Below are 23,560 nucleotides of genomic sequence, written 5' to 3' on the forward strand. Positions count from 1 at the left end.
GAATGAGATTCAGGACCCCCATGATACAGAATTGTATGAAGGAGGTTATATGTATACTCATATATGTATGTATGTACTATATATGTGTGTGATATACCTCGATAGATATAGATATATATAGATGTAGAAAGTGAAAACATTGTTTTTTTCCTCAGTGGTTTTGCAGACTTATTAAAAATCAAAAACTGAAATTATTAGTTTATGTATGAATTAGTGCTGGGTGGTATACCGATTCATACCAAAAACTGTTTTTTATTTTTGTTATAATATGGATTTTTCTTATACCACTATACCGGTTTAAATAGCCTAAACAACATTCGGAACGTGGCACAGTGGGAAACTGTTTAAGGTGGGGACCTTTTTCACTGCTACACTGCTAAACACGCATGCAGCGGAGTACATGCGTTAGTCGAGGTATTGAGCGGTGAAAATGGACAGAGAACATTAAGAAACTGAAGCTGTAGCAGACGATAAAGTTGAACATGATGATACAGAAGAACTTTTGCCGAAAAAAGGATCCGCGTCTGTTTTCTGGAGATACTTTGATTTGGTGTACCATGAATGTATAGAACTAAGATTGGCACCCCCCACGTCCTCGGGTAAAACTGAAAAAGCTAGAGGACACTCGAGTCAGATGTCACTTGTAGACACGTTTGCTAGAGGTACTGCCTATGACAAAAAAAAGCAAGCGGCGAGATAACCAATGCCATTACAATCTATTTAGCTAACATGTCAGTGGATGGAGATTGTTAACATTAACAGAAAGTGTAGTTGGTTTATAAAAAAAATTTACTATTTGTTCCTTTTCTAAGACATGTTCAGTTAAATACAACTTTTGACACGCACCTCAGGATATTTTACCAAGTCTAAATACCTCTTTGGATGGTTGAAAATATGTTGTCAAAATTATAGTTTAAGTTGTTTGCAAAATTTGTTCAATAAAAAGGTTCTATATTTTGACTGCAACTGTCATGCAATGTGATTCCTTCTCTTCATTAGTGCCACACCCTTGAAAACTATCACGTTATGGGGTCATGCAAACCTGTATTAATACTTGTGTGCACATTAAAATGTTTTTTTTCACAATGTATGATTCTCATCACAGTGGAATAGGTTATTTTTAGCCAGTCTACTGCAGTCAACATCCACTCATGCATGGAAAAAAAATACAGTTGAATACCATGAAACCGGTAAAATTTTGAAAAATACAGTGATATAGAATTTTGGTCATACCGCCCAGCACTAGTATGATTATCCAGACCCTTTGCTGTGGCACTCCAAGTTGTGATCAGGTTCAACCTGTTTGCTTAATTACCCTTGAGATGTTTCTAGAACGTGATTTGAGTCCACCAATGGAGTTGATTGGACATTGTTCAGAAAGCCACACGTGTGTGTAGAAGTACCCGCAATTCACTCTGCATGTCAAAGTTAAAACAAACCATGAAGTCCAAGGAACTCTCTGTAGACTTCTCTGATCAAATTGTGGTGAAGCATAAAATCATTTCCAAAGCTTTAAGTATTCCTACAAGTATTATGATCACAATAATTGTGAAAGGGAAGAAGTTTGAAACCACCAGGACTCTTCCTACAGTTGGCTGTCTGGCCAAACTGAGTTACTGAGCAAGAAATATATTGGTCAGTTTGGTTGAACAAGAATCGAGTGGTGACTCTAACAGAGCTTCAGAAGTACTCTGCTGAGATAGAAGAACCAGTCTGAAGCACAACCATCCCAGCAGCACTCCATCACTCAGGTTTTTGTGGTAGAGTGGCTTGACGAAAGCCAGTCTTGAATGAAATGTATTTAAGGGATTCTGAGAGCATTAAGAAAAAATTCTCTGCTCAGGTGAAACAAAAATAGAACTTTTTGAACTTAAGCACTATGTTCGACAAAGACTAGGCATTGAGCATCATCAGCCTTATACAAGCATTGTGGTGGCAGCATCATGCTAAGGGGATTCTCCTCAGTGGCATGGATAGGGAGGCAATTCACAATTGAGGGAAGGACAAGTGCAGCAAATACAAAGAAGTCATTGTATAAAACAGAGTGCATGCAACCACAGACTGGGGTGGTGGTTCAACTTTCAACATAATATTCAACAAACAGCCAAGGCAAAGCTGGCATAGCTTTGTTTCAAGTCTTTTACTGCCTTGAGTGGCCCAGCCATAGCCCAGACTTAATCCTCCTAGAGCATATGTAAAAAGACCTGAAGATGGCAGTTTATAGACACTTCACATCCAATTTAACAGAGTTTGAGAGGATCTGCGAAGAATGGGATAAACTACCCAAATCTAGGTATCCAAGAAGTCTTAAAACTGTAATTGCTGCCTATGGGGCTTCTACAAAGTATTAAATTATGTTTCTGATTACTTCAATAAATGAAAGATTTTAATTTTTGATTCTGAAAAAATTTGAATAAACTTTTCTGAAAACAATTTTTCACTTTGTCATTATAGGCTGAATGTAGATTGATGAGCAACAAAGGCAAATTTATCTTTTTTTAAATAAAATCTACAACACAGTGAAGTGTGTAGAAAGTAAAGGGGTCTGAATACTTTCTGAATCCACGGTGTGTGTGTGTGTGTATTTATGTATGTATGTATGTGTATTTATATAATGTATAGAAGATTATGCAATGGTAACAAGGTAAGGTCAGATGGCTGAGAGGACAGAAAAAACAAAACAAAAAAAAAACTTAAGTTAGGCTGGAGAAATAAAAACAAAACCTTCAGGGGTTTCAAGGCCAAAAGACCTCCCAGCCCCCTATGGGCATTCTAGCTAACATAATTTTTCCTAAATCAGTTCTCTTAAGTTTTCGTGCTGATCTCGTGAACAGCTGAGACATATAAGAAGTGTATCGAAAGTATTCAGTACAATGTTTCAGTGCCCAATACAGCACGTATTGCAACTGACTAAAATAAATTGCAATTCTCTATGAATTAAAATAGTTGAAACCTAATGCTGTCTTTTGTAAAGGGTAAAAGTAAAGTTCTGTAAACAAAAAAAGCAGTTTAAATCTAAACAGCAATTGTTTTACATTAATGAAAATAAATGCTATTACTGAGGTAGTAAATGACATGTTACAAATGTCATTAAATGTTAATTGAATAAGTATTACAATCTTTTGAAAACGGGCGGCACGGAGGCACAGTGGTAGCGCTGCTGCCTCGCAGTTAGGTGACCCGGGTTCGCTTCCCAGGTCCTCCCTGCGTGGAGTTTGCATGATCACCCTGTGTCTGCGTGGGTTTCCTCTGGGCGCTCCGGTTTCCTCCCACAGTCCAAAGACATGCAGGTTAGGTGGATTGGCCATTCTAAATTGGCCCTAGTGTGTGCTTGGTGTGTGGGTGTGTTTGTGTGTGTCCTGCGGTGGGTTGGCACCCTGCCCGGGATTGGTTGCCTTGCCTTGTGCAAGACTCCTGCCCTGGGATTGGCTCCAGCAGACCCCCGTGATCTGGTGTTTTGATACAGCGGGTTGGAAAATGGATGGATGGATCTTTTGAAAACAGTATACATAAACATATTAAAATAAACATTGAACATTCAAATAAAAAAGAGCAATTCATGGGTTTGCAAAAATGGCTGAATTAATTAATAAATAAATAAATATACTGTATACCACTGCTCTGCATATAATGAAGGGTTGGTGTTTATTTGTGTCATACAATGTAAAAAAAGTTTTGTTTTGTATTACCTCTTATGCTGAGCACGTCAACAGTCTAATGCATATAAAACATCTTATATGAATGTTTACAGGGAAAGATATTAATAAATTGAGGCCCACTTGTTAACTAATTGTAAAATAATGCTTGGAATGCTTTTATAATGTGCATGACTGAATATATTAGAACAACCAAATGTACATAAAAGAACTGTTTTATTAACCCCTTTTTATGTGTGTTTGTCCTCCTCAGGTCTTTGGGACAGGGAGTTTGAGAGAGATGGATTAGACACTAGGACGTTTCTGGGCAGCCACTACACGAAAGTGCGCATGATGCACCGGGCAGGTGAGCAGGGCCTGGCACTTAGTGGCTACAGATTCAACCTTCTCCTCCAACCCTGTCTAGCAGCATTGTTTGCTTTCTTTACATTGTTCTTCTTCTTGTACCTCTTTACATTAATCATCAACAAATGGGCATTGTTCTCTGCCACCACTGATTTATTAGAATCATTAAAGGCACCCCAACAAAAACCACCAGCAGGGCTCCTTGTTCCTTCCTACATAAACTGAGATACCTGCATTAAATCATCATTAGTGGCAGCATATGGAAATACCGTTCTTAACGCATCCTTCAGAATCAAGGACATTTCCAGGCTTGGTTCAAGTCACGCCTGCTTGTTTGAAATGGAAACTAGCAGCCTTTTTCCACTGTTGCACAGGCACATACCTGTATAGTTGAGTTAGCATGCATGTTAGTAACATTTATTATCCATTACATGCAGAAGGCAATAAAGGCTACTAGAAAAAAGTGGTTTGGGTGTTCAGACGTAAGTGATAAGGCCATTGCTTCAAACTCTGTCACACTTTCGCTGCATGATACTATGATTGTGTAGCTATATTTAAATATTAAATTTTAAAAGTAATGGAGTATTATAAATTACATTTAAAAAGCAGTGAAGTTTTCTGGGAAGAGGTTTCAATAAAAGTTTGGACAGTTACGGTTATTTATGGTTTGATTTTTATTTATCTATATTTCTGCCGGGTCTCTAAAAGCACATGGTATGTAATAGTGTGTTTTTCAAAGTCCCACATACACAAGGGTTAATGTTGTCATTTTGAAGCCATATAGCTTTTTCTTTATTCTTGGGATTGTTGTCTTGCTGGTAAACAAATCTTCCAAGGCTTTTTCTTACAGCCTGCATCAGGTTTTCCTTTAGGACATCTCTGTATTTTGCTGAGTTTGTTACCCTCTACCCTCAGAATCCTTCCAGGGCCTGCTGCAGAGAAGCATCTCCACAGCATGATGATACAACCACAGTGCTTCATTTAGTTTGGTTTATTCTATAGACATAATTTTCTTTAAAATGGGTAATTGAGACCATAAATAAATACTGCTGAAGCCACACAAACCATCTGACAGAGAGAAAAGATTACTGCCATGTAAGTAATCTGACAAGGAAATGGAAAGAGACAGCTCATGCAGGCTATTAAAAGGGACTAGGAGTATCTTGTGTTTGATGGTCAGTTTATGGTCAACAGTTATTATGTGCTATTTCCATTTATCTTATGGCAGCAAAAGATTGTAGCCCATGTTTGGCAAATGCATTTTTTTTATTTTGGAAACAAAGACCACGAGAAAAATATAAAGCCCAGGTAAACTGCACTGAGTATTAGAACTCGCCTAATTATGGATGGAAGACCTTGCTTCTGCCTGTACCTAGTAAATATACCTCATGCTTTCTCAAAGTGGTCCAAACCAGCTACAGAAACCCCACGTTGTTACACTTTTTCCAGTAGCACTTCTTCAAAAATTCTGTTATTGTCAGTGTTCTGCCAAAATTTAAGAGAAGCTAAGTGTATTCTTTCTTTAGTGTAGTCACCTGCCTAAGAACTAGTCAAATATTGACAACATCCAAAGTGCAAACATTTATTTGCCCGAATATTGTTAAATGGTTACTTCTGGAAAATTCTGGAGTAGTGCTTGTATGTGAAGCACATTTAAACAGGATTGAGATTTTGAATCCAAGACATGGCTCTTAACCAGTGAATGAGTTGTAGATGTGGGAAAACAACTAAAGCTCCCTATGGAAAAACTGCATGCATGCACAGGGAGACTCGTGGTGTGGAATTCAGAACAGAATGGTGGAACCATACATCTTTACGGCTTAGCTCTGTGCCACCATCCTGCCCATTAAACACCCAGTTTTTAGTAACTTTGTTTATTATGTAAATTACACATTAATTAATAATATACATTTAATGTTTTGGAGCTGCTGGTCTAATCTACACCTCCTTGTATCATTTTAATATTTTTATATAGTTTAATTATAGCCCTGGCATATTCTGAATACTTGTATGTGTTAAGTGTATTCTTTGCAGCTGTGTCTAAGCTTGGGTAAGCGATCACCTGAATTTTTTCATTAAAACTTCTATGTTCCAATAGTACTGTAGAATGTATGGCATCAATCCTGCATACAGCTTGGGAGCAACTTTACAACGTAGAAAATAATAAATCAAACTTTGGTTTAATTCTGCAATTTGTCCTCATAGGAGATGCAATGCATTGATGATACATTGTTGCTATTCAATATAACATGTCTTCATTGAAATACTACCAGGTTTCTTGTCTATCTAAACCCATATAATATGTCTGCTTGGCTTCTAGGCATCTACAGGCACTTTGAAGACATAGAAAAGATGGTGCAAGTCTTAGAGATGCCACTGGTGGACAACGGGGCCTCTATCATTTTCCTCATGCCGTTACACGTCCAACCACTGAGCCGTCTTGAATCCATGCTGACTCAGAATCAGATCAACACATGGTTGGGGAAGCTGAAAGAACAGACAGTGTCCATCTCATTACCCATGTTGACTCTGAGGAGCACCTTTGATATACAGGTACTTCTGTTCTCTTTTTTTCATTACAACCTTAAGATTTTTACACATACAGAATTACAGTATATATCCTGCGAACATTTGTAACAACAATTTAAATGATGTTTAAACGATAAGCCACCTTCTTGGATTTTAGCTCCAACAGTCCTTCCTCACAAAAAAATTAAAAAGATATGACCTTGCAAATCAATTTTGTTGCACCCCTGAGCTCATCTCTTTAGCACACAAGATTACATGGACAATCTCAAAGCCTTTGTTGACTTGAGTTATGAGCTTAAAGAACTTCACAAATTGTGTGGCGTATCCAGTTAAGCAGTTCAATCAACGCAAAGTTTGAGCTGCCTGGTCATGACAGCCAGGCGTCTACAATGCCTGATATGGCAGGGTGCCATTTGGGCAGGCCTGGTTTGTGTGTGCACTTCGGCAACAGAGTTTACTCACCTATTCAGTTTCTTCTATATGTGTCATGTCCACACGCATTAGTTGCTGCCTAAAAGTATTTCTTCTGCTGAACATGCATCTGTCTGCCACTTCATGCTCATTATAGTACATGTTTCTATTGCTTTATATTTTTAATTGGGCTTCTGGGTTTAAATGACTTGTTAATGGATAGGTTTGGTATTTTTCAAGTATGTTATTTTTTCACATTCATGGTTTGCATTTGTTTGTCACCGGAAACTGTGCTCAAAAGTCAAGCAAATATACAAGGGGTGGAACCCAAAAATAATGAAATAAAAAAAAAAAATTGTTTGTTCTCAGAACATTTCCAAAATGTAATCACCCTCAAAGTACTCTCCCTAAGACGCAATACATTTGTTCAAAACTGTTCTGAAACTCTTGCAAAGTGATAGCCTTCAGTGCGTCCGTCGTTTGCTTCTTGACTTCCTCTACAACCTGAAAATGCTTTCCTTTAAGGTCCCTCTTCATTCTTTTAAATAAGAAACAATTGTAGGGTGTAAGGTCTGGGGAGTAGGGGGTGTGGGAAACCGTTGTCATCCTGTTTTTGTAAGAAACTGCCACACACTCAATGCTTTAGGGGTAGGAGCGTTGTCGTGATGCAGAAGCCACTCACCTGATCGACACAATTCGGGTCATTTTCTCCACACTGCATCACACAATCACCTGAATACTTCAAGGACACCGCTTGGCCTAATGATGCAGAGGGCAGTCTAGTACATGCACCTAGTGGCAAACATCGGAACTAATGCCCTTCCAGCCTCCTGAAAAAAAAGAATTGGTATTTTTGGGCCCCCCTTGTAATATTAAATAGAATGTCTGCCTATTCCCTATACAATCCTAAACCCTGTGACAGATCTGGACCACATTTTGAACAATTACTCTCTAGGACCACACAGACATGGCAAGCTACCATGATACCTGAACTTCATACTGTCTCGCCTGATCCCATCCCTTTGACACATGAAAACTGTAGGTATTGTTTCTTTGTTAACTGATTTCAACCAAAAGTGGTATCAGAAGATTTCCTGGGTTGCATTTTATTAATCTAATTTTTTTTTTTTTTAATTCAAGTTGGTAGATCCAACAAGGCGGACTAAAATTTTTCCACATTAAAAATGTAGGTACTGTATCAGGGGTTGTTTATATATTTTTTGAAAGTGGCCACAATTTTAACTGGTAAATGCTAAAGATGATGTATTTATTCCATGCATTCCTATGATACCCACTGGCATGCCCTTTGATTTTAAGTGACTGCAATACCCAGTGTGACTTGCATTTACCATCACTAAAAGTAAGGCTCAAGGGCAGTCACTTTCACTTAGAAAGCCCAAGCTTTTCACATGGTTAACCATATGTACGTACCAGAGGGGACAACCAAAGATATTGTATATCGCAAAGCAGTAGATTAATTAATTTTCCATATTGCAGTAATACATTTACAAAACACTGTATGAATTTGTAAATTAAATATCAATGAATTAATTTGAATCTGTTGTTTCATTGTCACTTTTACACAAATGCTAATGTTATAGATATAAGAAACCCGGGCAGTTATACATTAAAAAATAAAAAATTCCATGCCTGTGATTGGGTTGAATATGAGGTCTAAAGGTGGAGAAGCCAAACTTAAAACCTTAAAACTGGCAAAATGTATGCATGATTGTTTTCCAAAAACATGCTTTCTGTGTTTCTGAGATATCTTTATGACAACAGAAAGGTGTTAGAAATGATCCATTTTATCACAGATTCCTAACACTATTTTTCCTGAGGTAAGTATACACCCTGTTTGCCTGTCTGTTGAAAGGAGACTGTCATGGGTGAAGTTTTCATGTAAATGAAGTAAAACAGTATGAAGCAGGACATGTTTGTTAGTCTTCTTATTGTGACATCGCCTTTCTACCAAAATACTTTGACAATAGGCATATCCAGCATGTGAAAGTAAAATCAGAAAACATAAACTGAAGTTTTCATGGACCCCTTTATGATAATCATACTAATTCAAGGTTACCTTCCCAGTTCTCTGAATCCTCTCCGTAGCATGAAGCTACATATTTTCATGCTTTTGTCTTTCAAATTCTGTCACCCTTCTTGTGTTGCATTTTTTTCTGCCATCTTCAATCTGTTGCAGCTTTTCATTAGTTTATTCTTGTTCATACAGATACATGCTGTGATCTCCGGGAGATTGAAGGAGGCAGTGCAATCAGGAGACAGAATCAAGTGTGACTGGAGCAGGCAGGGGTCTTTACACTGGGAGGCAGGATAACACAAGCTGACTATAAAGAAACAAATACCAAAGTCATGGTTAGTGTACCATTTAAAAGTTCTTGCACTAAAGTCTTACTGGAAGTGCATTTTATCTTCTTCAAACACTAACGAAGGGGTTGCAATGCACAAGAGCACAGAGATGAGGTCAGGGATTAAAAAAGTCGAATTCTGAGATACTGATTATCAGAAGCCCAAAACAGAAGTTGAAAAAGGAAAGAAACTAAGGTCATTGTGTAATTTAGATTTAGTTTCTCCTAACTAAATCACAAAAGACATGTGTTATCTAAATCAATGGATAAAGTACTTGATGTGCACAAGTTTTGATTAAGTAATGCACAGTGAAGTCATATGTAAAAGTAGCATCCATGCACAAAACTAACACACATCATCAGCATAATCCGCATGGTGATAGCCATCTAAAGCTAGAATGAAGTAGCGGTGCGCACAGGAAAAGTTAACAAGATAGCACCACTACAGCATGACCATCCTAACGATATAATATATTGAGGGTAGCATAAGCATTTTGCAAATCTACAGAAAGTTGCAAAAATATTAAGTGGGGAGTCCAAAACTTAGTTTAGAAGAATATGGTTCAGCAGGAAGGCTAAAGTATTTGCTCATCTTCATAACTGACGTATCACTAGAATAAAATAACACCACAACACATTTTAGCAATTGATAAGAAGGATCTAATCTAATGAGGCACAGATGTCATTTTCTGTTCTAAGTTCTGTGAGTGTGTAGTGGAGTCCATTTTTACTGACTTCACAACGTCTTGGTATATGGCATCTGCTCAGCTCAAGATCCTCAGATCACAAGTGGCACAGATCATTAACGACACCATGTGGCCTTCTGTTCAGGACATTTATAGCATGCACAGGATTATTAAAGACACCAGCCATTCCACATAGTCAGATGTCTAATCCCTCACTCTTGACTAAAGATATAGATCACTCAGCCTTAACACTGATAATTTCAAGCTGAACTATACAGTGGATTCAGAAAGTATTTAGTCACACTTTCACATTTTGTAGCCTTGTGTTGAAATCATTAAAATTCATCTTTTTACCACATCATGCAACACCCAATACTCCAGAATGACAAAGCAAAAACAGGACTTTAGTAATTTTTATAATGTCTTTAGATCACCTTTTCCCTTTTCTGCAGTATTTTCCGAAACTACCATTGATCTCAAGTGCTCCAGTTAGTAGTGTGAAGCTGAAAGTAACCATGCAAGAAATAATACATGTTTCTGCAGGTGCTTGACGTTTAACTGACATATACTTTAAACATAACACTTTTCTTAGCCACTACATTGCACCATCTGCCAGCCATGTTTCAGTTACACAGCTTTCAATGAATCTGAGACTGCTGGTACTGAATTGAGCAGCAGTTTCCAGAAGTTGTCTTCTTATTAAGCTGTCTCTGAGCCTGTCACATTTCATGGTTTGTAACAGAGAGTGAAAAATAATAACAAAATAAAATTAAACAAAGTACATTGCATTTGCAAACTGCCAGAATCATAAGAGTTGACATGAGGCTGAGTAACTCTAAGCAGAAATTTGCAGAAAAGCCATCAGGTTCTGAACTTTTAATTGTCTGAAGCACAGTTATGTAAACCTGCCTAAGTGAAGCAAGAGAGACGAGCGAGACGCTTGTCATTAAAAAGCCATTAGGCTGCTTGCTAAAATGCATCTTGCAAGTTGACTTTGTATGGAAATTTTTTAGCATTTAATCAGCAAACTTCGAGAAAGGCTTTAAAAGTGAATATCCCTAAGATGGTGTTTCATATTGTTATTCACTACTGACTTTAATCTCAGCTTTTCATAATCAAGTCAAGTTGGGGTGCATGCACTGGTACAGTGTGTTGCCGCACCCACTACACGACGAAACAACTCAGGATCCTGGTTTGCAACCCTCCCAGGCAGATACGAGGTCTAGTCCCACCCTCCGGAAATGACCCTCTATCTGCCATAGCCAGGTGTTACGTGGGTGACCCCTTGGCCTGGTCCAGCCACTCGGATCCCCAGCAATGAGGATCTTGCGAGCTGGATCACCCTCGGGGAAACGCGCCACATGGCCGTAGTGCTGTAACTGACGCTCCCTCACAATGCAAGTAATGTGCCTCATTTGGGACTCCATGAGCATCCGCTCATTCGACACAAAGTCAAACCAATGGTACCCAAGGATTTTCCTGAGAGACACAGCACCAAAGGAGTCCAGTGTTCATCTCAGGTCACTGGATAGTGTCCATGTCTAACAACCATATAGCAAGACAGGAAGCACCAGGACTCTAAAGACTTGGACCTTCGTCCTTTTGCATAGATATCGGGAGCTCCATACACCCCTTTCCAGTGACCTCATGACCCCCACATGCTCTCCCAATCCGTCTACTGACTTCATAGGAAGAGTCAACAGAGACATGAATGTCACTTCCAAGGTAAGTAAACCTCTCGACACACTGCTGATGGCTGTGCTCAAGAGGTCATTCAAGGCCTTGATCTTGGTTTTTATCCAGGACACTCGCAAGCCTATACACTCAGTCTCCTCACTCGTTCTCTCGAGTGCCCCGATCAGAGCCTCTATTGACTTCGCAAAGATCACATCATCGTCAGCAAAGTCAAGATCCGTGAATCTTTAGAGTAGAGTACTAGAGTAAAGGCCGGCCATGATATCCAGCAACCTCCCTTTCATAATCAGGAACCTGCTTTTGCATTTTAAGAAGTGTAGCAGTACAGCAACACCAGATAGGAGGCCATGCTTTTGCAGGGCACACCCACACATTGAGCCAGGTGAGAGTGACCAGTTGACCTCACATATGTGTCTGGAATGTCTGTGAAAACTGGAGTACCTGCAGAAAAAGCCACTTAGGAATTTGGAGCCATGTCATTGGATCCTGGAACTTGAGCTGTGAGGCAGAAGCACTAAACACTGTGCTGTCATGCCTTCCGTGTTCAAATTATGAAAAAGAAATTTAGGAAAATACACTTAATACCGAGAATATTAAGGTCACATTAAACCAATTGTGAGGAAGATAGTGATGTGTGCTGTAAAAGCTAAAGAAGGCAAACAAATCACCTGGGGCCCTATTTATGAAGCCTGCATAGGCAACTTCCCACATAAATGTCAGGGATTTATAAAAGAAAATTTGATAGGAGAAAATCCATATATTTACAACAACATTTATTTATATAGCATATTTTTGTACAAACATTTGTAGCTCAACATGCTTTACAAGAAGACAAAAGGAAGTTATATGAAATGAAAAACAAATAAGATTAGTAAATAATATTAAAGAACAAGTAATAAAGAAAAAGGTAAGGTCAGATGGCCGGGAGGACAGAAAAAACAAAAAATATCCAGTTAAGGTGGAGGGGAAAAAAAAGAAAATCTGCAAGGTTTCCAATCCCAGAAAGACCACCACATTCTACAGTATATGAAAGGTGTCTAAATCAGTCCTCTTCATTTTCAGGCTTCACATGATAGTATTTGATGATGTTGGTCTTGTAGACGGCTGAGACACCCTCCTTCAATCCATCAATGCCAAAGGCTGCATGGTGTCTTGATCAGGTGGTGGTGATACAGATTGCTACCACAGAAGAACTGGAAAAGACAGCAGAGAATAGTGGGGATTAGTACAAATTGTGGATCCCTGAAGAATATGATAATTCTGTGACCTTATAGTTTATCAAGAGTATAAATGTAGCTAGAAACGTCATTTTAAAGTAATGGGTTTTAGCAGTTTTTTAAAATGATCAAATGTACTAGTCTGGCGAATTTCTGTCAGTAAAGTATTCCAGATTTTAAGTGCATAGCAGCAGAAGGCTGTCTCAATGCTTCGGTTAAGTCTGGCTCTTGGAATTATAAGCAGGCCACCATTTGCACATCTAATGTTACAACTTGGTGTGTAGAGGGACAAGCGTTTCAAAATATAGAACAGAACAAGATTATTTAAGGCTTTGTAAATCATTACTAGTATTTGAAAGTCTACTCTGAATGACAAAGGTAACCAATGTAACCATGCCAAAAATGGGAGATGTGCTTAAATTTACTTTTTCCTAATTAAGATTCTGGCTGCTGCATTCTTTACTAATTTACTAATTTCTTAGTCCTGTTAGGAGTGCATTACAGTAATCTAGTCAGCTAAAAACAAAAGCGTGAATTAATTTTTAGGCGTCTTGCAAAGTTACAAGAGGTCTTACATTTGATATATTCCTTCGGAGAAAAAAATGCAGTCCTCAAAATCTGGATAATATGTGATTTAAAGTTTAGTACAGAGTCAATTACCCCTAAAATATTTACCTCCATCTTGACTTTTAAGTCTAAGGGATCAATTTAATTTCTATTGCCCTCGTTATTTCCATATTTACCAGTCACTAAGATTTCTGTTGTCCCCTTATTTAATTTGAGAAAGTTACTACTCATCCAATCTGAAATACAAGTAAGACATTGGATCAGAGAGCCAGGAGCATCAGGGTCATCAGGCTCTATCAGTAAATAAAGCTGTGTGTCATCTGCATAGTTGAGGCTCACCTTGTACTCTGAGATAATCTGGTCTAATGGAATCATGTAGATTGAAAAAAAGCAGTGGACCCAGAATAGATCTGTATTATTTGTAATATCAGGCGGCATGGTGGCGCAGTGGTAGTGCTGCTGCCTCGCAGTTAGGAGACCTGGGTTCGCTTCCCGGGTCCTCCCTGCAAGGAGTTTGCATGTTCTCCCCGTGTCTGCGTGGGTTTCCTCCGGGTGCTCCGGTTTTCACCAACAGTCCAAAGACATGCAGGTTTGGTGGATTGGCGATTCTAAATTGGCCTTGGTGTGTGGGTATGTTTGTGTGTGTCCTGCGGTGGGTTGGCACCCTGCCCAGGATTGGTTCCTGCCTTGTGCCCTGTGTTGGCTGGGATTGGCTCCAGCAGACCCCTGTATTCGGATTCAGCGGGTTGCAAAATGGATGGTTGGATGGATATTTGTAATATCATTTATTTTGTGTTTAAAAACAGAGCAAAAGCTTCATAAGTTTCACTAGTAGTTTTTAGGAGGCATTCCATTGAATGACCTGGGTTTAGAAGATGATCAAAGGTTGAGCATAAAACTCTTGGATTATCAGCATTGTCATTTATAATTTTAGAGAAATAAGACTGCCTCTCAAGGTGGACTACGTAGTTATATTCAGTTATTTATGCTTCCAATATTTCATAATGGACTTTCAGTTTAGTTTTTCTCCATTTACATTGAGCTTCTCAGTATTCTTTCTTTAAATGAAACATTCTTTGAATCTTAAAAGGTGTAATAGTGCTAGAGGATTTCTTAACTAACTTTTGAGGGGCCACTATGTCAGTTGCAGCTCTCACCTTCGAATAAAAAATTTTCACCTTACTGTTAGCACTATTGAGGTAAGCATTACAATCAAACTGATTGTTTATCAAAGATCTGCTTCACTTTTAATCCTTTTTATATCCTGACATCCAGCGTGTGCCCTCCCTTATGTGTGGCCTGGTTGATATGCTGACTCAAATCAAAAGAGTGCAGTAGGTTCAGGAATTCTCTTGCTTTCGGGTCACACTGGTTATCCACATGAAAATTAAAATCACCTACAATTTGAAACCCTGCCATAGTTAGTTATTATAATTGACACTAAGTCTGAGAATTCTTCAATTAAAGACACATTATGTTTAGAAGATCTATAAATCAATACAAGAGACTGGGAGACTCCTTGAGTAACAACGGCAATATACTTGAGAGATGTGAAACTATACCAAAAACCTGGATTTTTAACATTTAATTTGCCCGAGTAAATACTTGCTAAACCGCCGCCTCTTTTGCCTTGACGAACCAAACTAACAAAGCTGTAATTTGGAGGTGCTGCCTCAATTAACACTGCCCCACCATCTGAGCTGAGCCACGTTTCACTTCATGAGAGAAAATCAATTTTTGACACACTGGTGAATGCTATGGTCTTCTACAGCAGCTCCAGAATCCTTTTGAATCTTGGCCTGGTCACCGTCTAGGTGGGCATATTCTTTCAGTGTTCATTTCATCTTAAAGATTTAATTATTGGAATAACTGGCTGCTCTTAATAAGTCTCTGATGACTGAGTGTGAGCGGGCCTTGCAAACACAAATGTTTAAGGAGAATAACTGATAACAGGCTGACCTTTGATTGTAAAAAAGAACAAATTTGAAAGAAGGGACCAAATCTCCTGCTGTTTCGAAGGAAACTCATTTGCTTTAAAATAGGCAAAACTGTAATGGCAATCTGTTGTTACATTTGTTTTTAGATCATAGTTTCTTTAAGCCAGGTCGTGTACAGGTTGCAAAGTGTCTCTTGCTTTGTTGCTGCCGGCATCTGAAGTAATTCTCATTGCTCTGTTATAACTGTAGGCAGTGATTCTCTGAGGAGAACCCACCCGGGAACGCTGTCAGCGCCGTTTCTCTGAGGGGGACCTCCACCCGATTTTGACAGTCATCATGGGCTGGGTTGTCAAAAACACTAAAAGGGGCAAGATTGGGTCACAAGCAAAAAAAAGGTTTAAGAAACACTGTTTTAAATGTTAGGTAAGTATAAACGAAGAACAACAAAACTTGACATTAGTAGTAAAATTATCGGTCTGTACAGTCTTCTTTCATTGCACTATATCTTAAGCAAGTTAGAAAGCAGTCCAACTCAGTTCTGTCAGACTGCAGCTATCCACTGCTTTCCGTTTCATTTGTTGCTGTCAGGCTGCAGATTTAGGTTCCCCAGGGTGAAGAGCAGCAGATTTAAGAACTCTTTTATCCCCAGTGCTATAAATATTTTGAATTATAATAGTTGTAGGGGTCTTGTTGAGTTCTGAATTATTACTGTGTACAGTTAGAGATCATTATTCTTATTGGTAGATAACTTATCTTTGTATGTGTGTAATGATTTTAACAATGGTTGTCATGTTGTTTGATTTAATTTCATGTATGTTTTCCACATCTCTGCTGCAAACCAATTTTCCTTTGGAATAATAAAATTCTGCCTAAACTTGTTAAGACCTGGTTCCTGCTTTTCAGCTACTGCTGTTGAGATGAACTTTAGCCCCTGTGAACCTGAACTAACAAGACAGTTGCCATAGTGGATGGTGGTTAGCTAGCATTATATTATTAAATAGAAGACTCTACCCTTGTTATTACAGGCCCATTTGTTTAACATTTGTAAGAGACAAGAGCAATTGTCCACTTCAGACATGTTAAGGAGTGTAAGTGCTGATCCATGCTGAGGAGGTCCTGCTTTAGTCACTTTACTAGGAACCTACAAAAACATCTGATGGCAGCATAGGCTATTGCGTCATCCATCTAGACATTCAGAATATCCATGATGTTGAGCTCTACAATGTACTAACAAATACACCAAAGGCAGAAATGCTCTTTAAATACTCTGTACCACATTACTTGGTAACTTATTCTATTTATCTATTGTTCTTTGCACGAAGACAACTCTTCTGGGAAAGATTTCCACAAGATTTTGGAATGTGTTTTAAAAATGTGTGCCCATTCAGACAAAAGAGCATTTGTAAGCTCAGATACTGATGTTTGGATGAGAAGACCTAGCTTGGCTTGCAGTCGGTGTTCCAATTCATTCTGAAGCTGGTCAGTAAGGTTGAAATCGGGACTCTCTGCAGGCCATTCAAGTCTCTCCATGTCTTATAGATCTGTTTTTGTGCACAGGGGAACAGTCATGCTGGAACACAAAAGGACCTTCCCCAAACTGTTGCCACAGAGAAGTGCACAATTGTCTAAAATGTCTTTGTATGCTGTAGCATTAACAGTACCATAGTCAAAACCTTGGTAAAACTGCCCCAGATCATTATCCTACTCCGCCAAACTTTACAGTGAGCACTGTGCAGTCCGAAAGGTAGCATCCTTGAGACATCTACCAAACCCAGGTTCGTCCTTCAGACTGCGACATAGTGAAGCATGATTCATCACTACAGAGAATGCATTTTCAGTGCCCCAGAGTTTAATGGTAGCTTTCTTTACACCACTACAACCGACTCTTGGTACCATGCGTGTATGGTGTGGAGCTTCTTGACCATGGAAACCCATTTCATGAAGCTCCTAATGCACAGTTCTTGCACTAATGTTGCTTCCAGAGGCAGTTTGGGACTCTCTTGTGAGTGGTGTAACAAATAGGTGATTTTACACACAATCCACTGAAGTACATGGTGGCTCTGCTCTGTGACTTTGCAGGTTCTACCACTTTGTGCCTGAGCTGTGGTTGCTCCTTGATGCTTTCATATCACAGTAATGGCTCTTACAGTTGACCAGGGCAGATCTGGCAGAGCAGAAATTTCATGTACAGTAATCCCTTGCTATATCGCGCTTTGACTTTCGCGGTTTCACTCTACCGCGGATTTTAAATGTAAGCATATCTAAATATATATCATGGATTTTTCGCTGGTTTGTCGCTTTCTGCGGACAATGGATCTTTTAATTTAGGTTACATGCTTCCTCAGTTTGATTGCCCAGTTGATTTCATACAAGGGATGCTATTGGCGGTTGGCTTAAAAGCTACCCAATCAGAGCATGTATTACATATTAACTAAAACTCCTCGATGCTATAAGATATGCTTCCCACGTGGCGCTTGTTTGCTTCTCTCTATCTTTCTCGCTCTATCTGCCTGACGGAGGGTGTGAGCAGAGGGGCTGTTTGCACAGAGGACACGGACGCTCTTCTACAAAATGCGCTTTATGTGGTGCTTCTGTATACTTAAAAGCATGTATTGATTTTTGATTGTTTGCTTTTCTTTGCGCTCTCTCTGACATTTTCTGCTCCTGGCGGCTCCTTTAAAGATAAGATATGTTTGCTTTCTTTTAATTGTGAGAAAGAACTGTCATCTCTGTCTTGTAATGGAGCACAGTTTAAACGTTTGACTAAAGGGTGTTATTTCATGTCTAGAGGGCTCTAATAATGTTAACAGTGTGGGAGAGTTTATAAGGGCATAAAATATATAAAAATAACCATACAAACATATGGTTTCTACTTCGCGGATTTTTCACCTATCGCGGAAGTCTGGAACGCAACCCAGCGATCGAGGAGGGATTACTGTACTGACTTGTGGCAAAGATGGCATCCTATGACAGTGTCACATTTGAAGTCATTGAGGTCACAGTATGACCCATTCTACTGCTGGCATTTCTCATTGGAGATTATATTGCCATGTGCTTGATTTTATGTCCCTGTTAACACTGGGTGCAACTGAAACACCCAAGTTCAATTTGACCACAAACATTTGACCAAATAGTGTGGCTCTTAGTGGAGGTTCTTATTTATTTACACAATCTATTTCTGCTCTTATTTTGCTGCATTAACAAGGGCAGATCACAACAATGTTTAATGGACTCTAATGAGATTAGTAGTTCACCTATCATTCTTTTTCATTTACTATAACAGTTTTTCTATTGAAATTCTAGTTTAAGTCAAAGTATTAATTTTTACCTATACAGCATCTATACTAATAAAAGGAAAAGCCCTCACTCACTCACTCACTGACTCATCACTAATTCTCCAACTTCCCGTGTGGGTGGAAGGCTGAAATTTGGCAGGTTCATTCCTTACAGCTTCCTTACAAAAGTTGGGCAGGTTTTATATCGAAATTCTACGCGTAATGGTCATAACTGGAAGCAGTTTTTCTCCATTTACTGTAATGGAGATGAGCTTCAACGCCGTGGAGTTTAGTGTGACATCATCACGCCTCCCACGTAATCACGCAGTACATAGAAAACCAGGAAGACCTCAAAAAAGCGCTCAAGAAAACATGCATTATATAATTGAGAAGGCAGCGAAACAATAAGAAGCGAGCGAGTGACATATACAACCATATTCATGAGTTCTGCTACTTCGGAAACAAAGCACGATGTAAACCTACACTTTAAATTAAGTTCATAGACAGGCTGCCGCTGGCGTTTGTAATTTAGTGCCTGCCCATATAAGGCCGTCCGTCAGCGGCAATCCAATAGCAAACTGCCACTAAATATTCACGGGTGAAGGACTGTGCTTATGGAGAGGAAGATGAGATGGTCAGGGTGGTGTTTGACACAAACTCAGCGAAACTGCGAGAGAAAGTTTTAAGTGCCAGGACTAAGGTAACATTAAATAAAGCTATGGACATAGCACGAGATGGCACCAGCACAGCTGGGAACCTTCGATGCAAGTACACCGAGTGGCTCACGTGAACTGACGCAGTGCACAGATAAAAGCAACAGTTCCAAAGAGCTGAACAAAACCGAATTACACAATTGAAAAGGCAGCAAAAATATGAAGCGTCTGATAAGCATATTCATAAATGCAGCTACTGTGGAAACAAAGCACACGGTGGAAAAAGTCAATGTCCGCTAAAGGAAGACAGTGTAAAAAACCCGTGCATGCAGTGTGTCAGGTCTCAGATAAAGAAGAAGGCGAGCTGTTTATTGATGCAGTAAGAAGCGAATCGATGAATGAAACCTGTCATCTTTACAGCGATTGACAAACACGGAATGTAACTTGAACACAACACATCCTACAAATACGAACCTGATTGAAAAAATAATGATAATCAAATCCTTGATGACAGCAACACTCAGTAACACTCACAAAACAAATACTGTATATTGACAGTCATGTTACGTTATTTTTAAAATGTTCCCTTTTCTTTTCTACCTTTTTAACACACTACTTCTCCGCTGCGATACGCGGGTATATATATATGTATATATATATATATATCCCGCTCTACATACTCGAATAATGGATACTTTATTCGCCATCAATGATTGTTTTGGTAAAGCCATACTCAGTGTATTCATTAGATGAGCGGTAAAAAGTAAGAGCGAGGGAGGATGACTCATTGAGGCATGCAGGCTGTAGTCGCGTCAACTCTATCTGAATTGCGATCACATTTGAAAAATATATCTTTTCAAGTTCTATTTAGTCCATATGTGTCAAACTCAAGGGCGCGGGCCACATCCGGCCGGCGTGTAATTATATCCGCCAGCGAGATCATTTTATATACTGTATTATTGTTATTAATGGCCCGGGTATATGAAGCGCTGGTAACACAATAAACTACAGATCCCATAATGCAGCGCTTCAGCTGCCTTGCCGAACACTTACCGCATTAATCAAGTCTACCTTATGATGCTGCAAGTTATTGCGAAGCTATAGTTATTGCGCACTGACTTTGCACGGCGCTTTGGTGACTTTGAAGAACAAAAAAAGTCCGTCTACATGCGGCTCGAACCTTGTGCATGTTTGGTAGCACATATCTGTGTGAGAAGCTCTTCTCAGTGATAAAGACTAACAAAACAGCACACAGGAGTCGCCTCACTGATGAGCACCTGCAATCCATCCTGAGAATCTCCACAACACAGAACCTCACACCAAACAGAAACGAACTTGTGGCCAAAAAGATGCCAGGCGTCCAGCTCTAAAATGACATATGAGCAAAGACAACTGCATGATTTGATTTGTTATTGCGTAAGGCGGAGTCAACCGTTTTAACAAACAGCGTATTGCACTGATCTGAAATAGCTGTGTGTGTATATATGTAGATATGTATGTATATGTATATATATATGTATGTATTTGTGTGTATATATGTGTGTGTATGTATGTATGTGTGTGTATATATGTGTATATGTATAGATATGTATATATATATATGTGTGTGTGTGTAAATATATATATATATATATATATATATATATATATATATATATATATATATACAACAACCACACTCATCACTTATAACAGTGACAAAACAATTACATTGACAATCAGGTTACGTTATTTTCAAAATGTTTCCTTTTCTTTTTCATTGCTTCTTTAACACACTACTTCTCCGCTGCGAAGCGCGGGTATTTTGCTAGTTCATTAATATTTGTGATGTGCCATCTGTTGGGGAAAAAAAATGCAATACATTTTATTAGTGCGCCGGGTTGGAAATGCATATAGTGGTCTGCACTTTTGCAAACCTAGTAGTCAAGGTATGCTTTCTGGTTGCCCCAGCTTTATATACAAGATGAAGGGTTACCGGCAACTTTTTACAGTTAAAAGTTTGTTGTACATGAGTGCATAGCACTCATCTATCATGACATAAGCACAATAGGCTTCTTGGAAGAGAATATTTTAATAAACAGATGATTTTTAAAGAGTTATGTCCTGTTGATTTATGGTCTTTTTCAATGTATGCAAAAATGTTTTACCAAACATGAATTGAAATACTGCATTATTTTCTCAAATTTTGTTTTCAAACCTAATCTAGACTCCACCAATTAGTTTGTCTGTTGAAAATATCATCTGTTTGACTTTCAGAGTTATTCTGAGGTTCAATATGTCGTTTTCAGTGTCATACACCTTTAGTTGACCACAACCAGTGATCTGTGTATACAGCTGCATTGAAGTGTATCATGCTTGAACTGCCAAGAGGGTCCTCATGTTAATAAAGGTGAGCTGTATACCTGAAAAAACACATTCACACTCTGCAGTGTTTGAGATAACAGTGAGAGGAACATTTGCAGAACTTCCAATATATCAGAGAAAAAAGTTATTTTCTGTTAGGGACCCAGAGTGCACATCGGTTAATGGTGAGCACCTTTTTTATCTGAGATTCGTGCACTTTTTGTGACTTCGTAAGGCAAGATCTGTTTATGATGTAGTATAACCCACTGATTTGTATAGGTTGCTGTCCAACCGAGGCTAAAAATCTGTGGTAAGAGCATTGTTGGAACATTCAAGCCATCACATGTAATGAACAAGCTGTCAAATATTTTAGGTCATTCTCTCAACTGCAGCAAGCCATTTCCGTTGAAAAGAGTTACCTACTGCATCAGTGCACATTTTACTTTCCAAGTTGTTCATTTCATGAAATGCCTCAGCACTGCATCACCATTTGTTAGATCTTGCAGGTTGACTAGTAAACAGTCTGTTGCTGTGCTTTCTCACCTTGCAGTTCTAAAATTAGTTTTGCCTGAAAACAAAGAGTCACTTTTGTTTGCAGTGTCTTGATGTTATCTGCATAATTAGTTTGTGGAATATCCTCTATTTAATCAGCTGTAAAAGTTCTTCCAGTATCTGAAAGGTTGTTTTCCATTTATTTGTCTCATAATGCTGCCTATAATTATAATTCCTTTCCAATAACTGGTATTGAAGCAGTAATGGAACAGTTCGCCTGTCCTCTCATTTGTTTTAAATTCATAACAAAGTATGCATTAATTATTACCTTATATTGTGGTAAACAATGAGAGGATGCAATTAACTTTTGGTATTCTTTCCCTCACTGCCCCAGTTGCTAACGCTATTGTTTCTCTTGCCTTCTTTGAAGACTTGTTGTAAAATTATTGTGTGTTGTGCGCATGTTAAGCCTGGTTAACACTTGACAAGTCCATGCTCATTTAGAGGTCCGCTCAGCAAAAATGATGTTAGAAACAGTGATGGCACCCTGGGTGGTGATTTTTGAGGAGATGCTGGTGACATGGGTGCCAGAATAATGAGTAAAGGGTTGAATGTGACACAACAAGTCATCAAAGTGCTAGGAAGACATGCAGAAATATTTGTAGTGCATCTCTTCATCATGTAGGTCACCTACTGGGATTAATAAAGTATCTATCTATCTATCTATCTATCTATCTATCTATCTATCTATCTATCTACTGAAGGGAATACTATACTCACCCATCCTGGGTCTGACACACCAACTTATGCATTTTTTTTTTTGTCCTTCTTAAAGCCAGCAATAACTGCCACAAGTTTAAATGCATTTTGATCACTGACAGAGCATGCTTTGCACTGAGGTCAACTCGCAGGCTTCAGGCAGTGTGGCTCCCCATAAGCAACTGTCTTTAAAAGATCAACTCAAGTTAGAATTGTATTTAAAGGACTGGGTCTTTTGTTTTTGTCAGTTTGTTCTTGATTACCAAAATGTTTCAAATGTTACCAAAGATCCTAAACATCGAGTAGTCTACCGGCCACTTTGTGAGTCTGTAGTTTGGATGTCTGAAAGCAAAATCTGGTAGCCCCAAGACATACAAACTACCAATGTGTCCATCCCTGCTGCATACATTACAAAATCTATTCCAAGATGTGCAAGATTGACAGAAGTAGACTAAGAATATTATTATGTGGTACTTAGCAAGCTGCACGTCCAAACCAACAAACTTAAAATCAAAACTGTTGAGAAATGTTACTTACTGTGAGCTGTATTAGAATGTGGCACAACAGAATTTTTAAAATGTTCCTTCATAGCTGTCTTTTTTTAATACTTTGCAAGGTGTATACACCTCAAC

General features: G+C 38.8%; 1 protein-coding gene across 3 annotated transcripts in view; it reads left to right on the forward strand.

Annotated features, from left to right (window-relative positions):
* Nucleotides 1-23,560, forward strand: part of serpinh2 (serine (or cysteine) peptidase inhibitor, clade H, member 2) — an 84,178-nt gene that overhangs the window by 39,523 nt on the left and 21,095 nt on the right. For 2 of the 3 annotated variants that reach the window (XM_039747179.1, XM_039747180.1), the window contains exons 3-4: nucleotides 3,910-4,002; nucleotides 6,322-6,554. In XM_039747179.1, coding sequence (XP_039603113.1) covers nucleotides 3,910-4,002; nucleotides 6,322-6,554 — 326 coding nt within the window. Of the gene's footprint in view, nucleotides 1-3,909; nucleotides 4,003-6,321; nucleotides 6,555-9,168; nucleotides 9,312-23,560 lie in introns of all 3 variants that reach the window. The other variant, XM_039747181.1, reaches the window with a different exon arrangement.

The sequence above is a fragment of the Polypterus senegalus genome, chromosome 3 (assembly GCF_016835505.1).
Source record: "Polypterus senegalus isolate Bchr_013 chromosome 3, ASM1683550v1, whole genome shotgun sequence".
NCBI lineage: Eukaryota > Metazoa > Chordata > Cladistia > Polypteriformes > Polypteridae > Polypterus > Polypterus senegalus.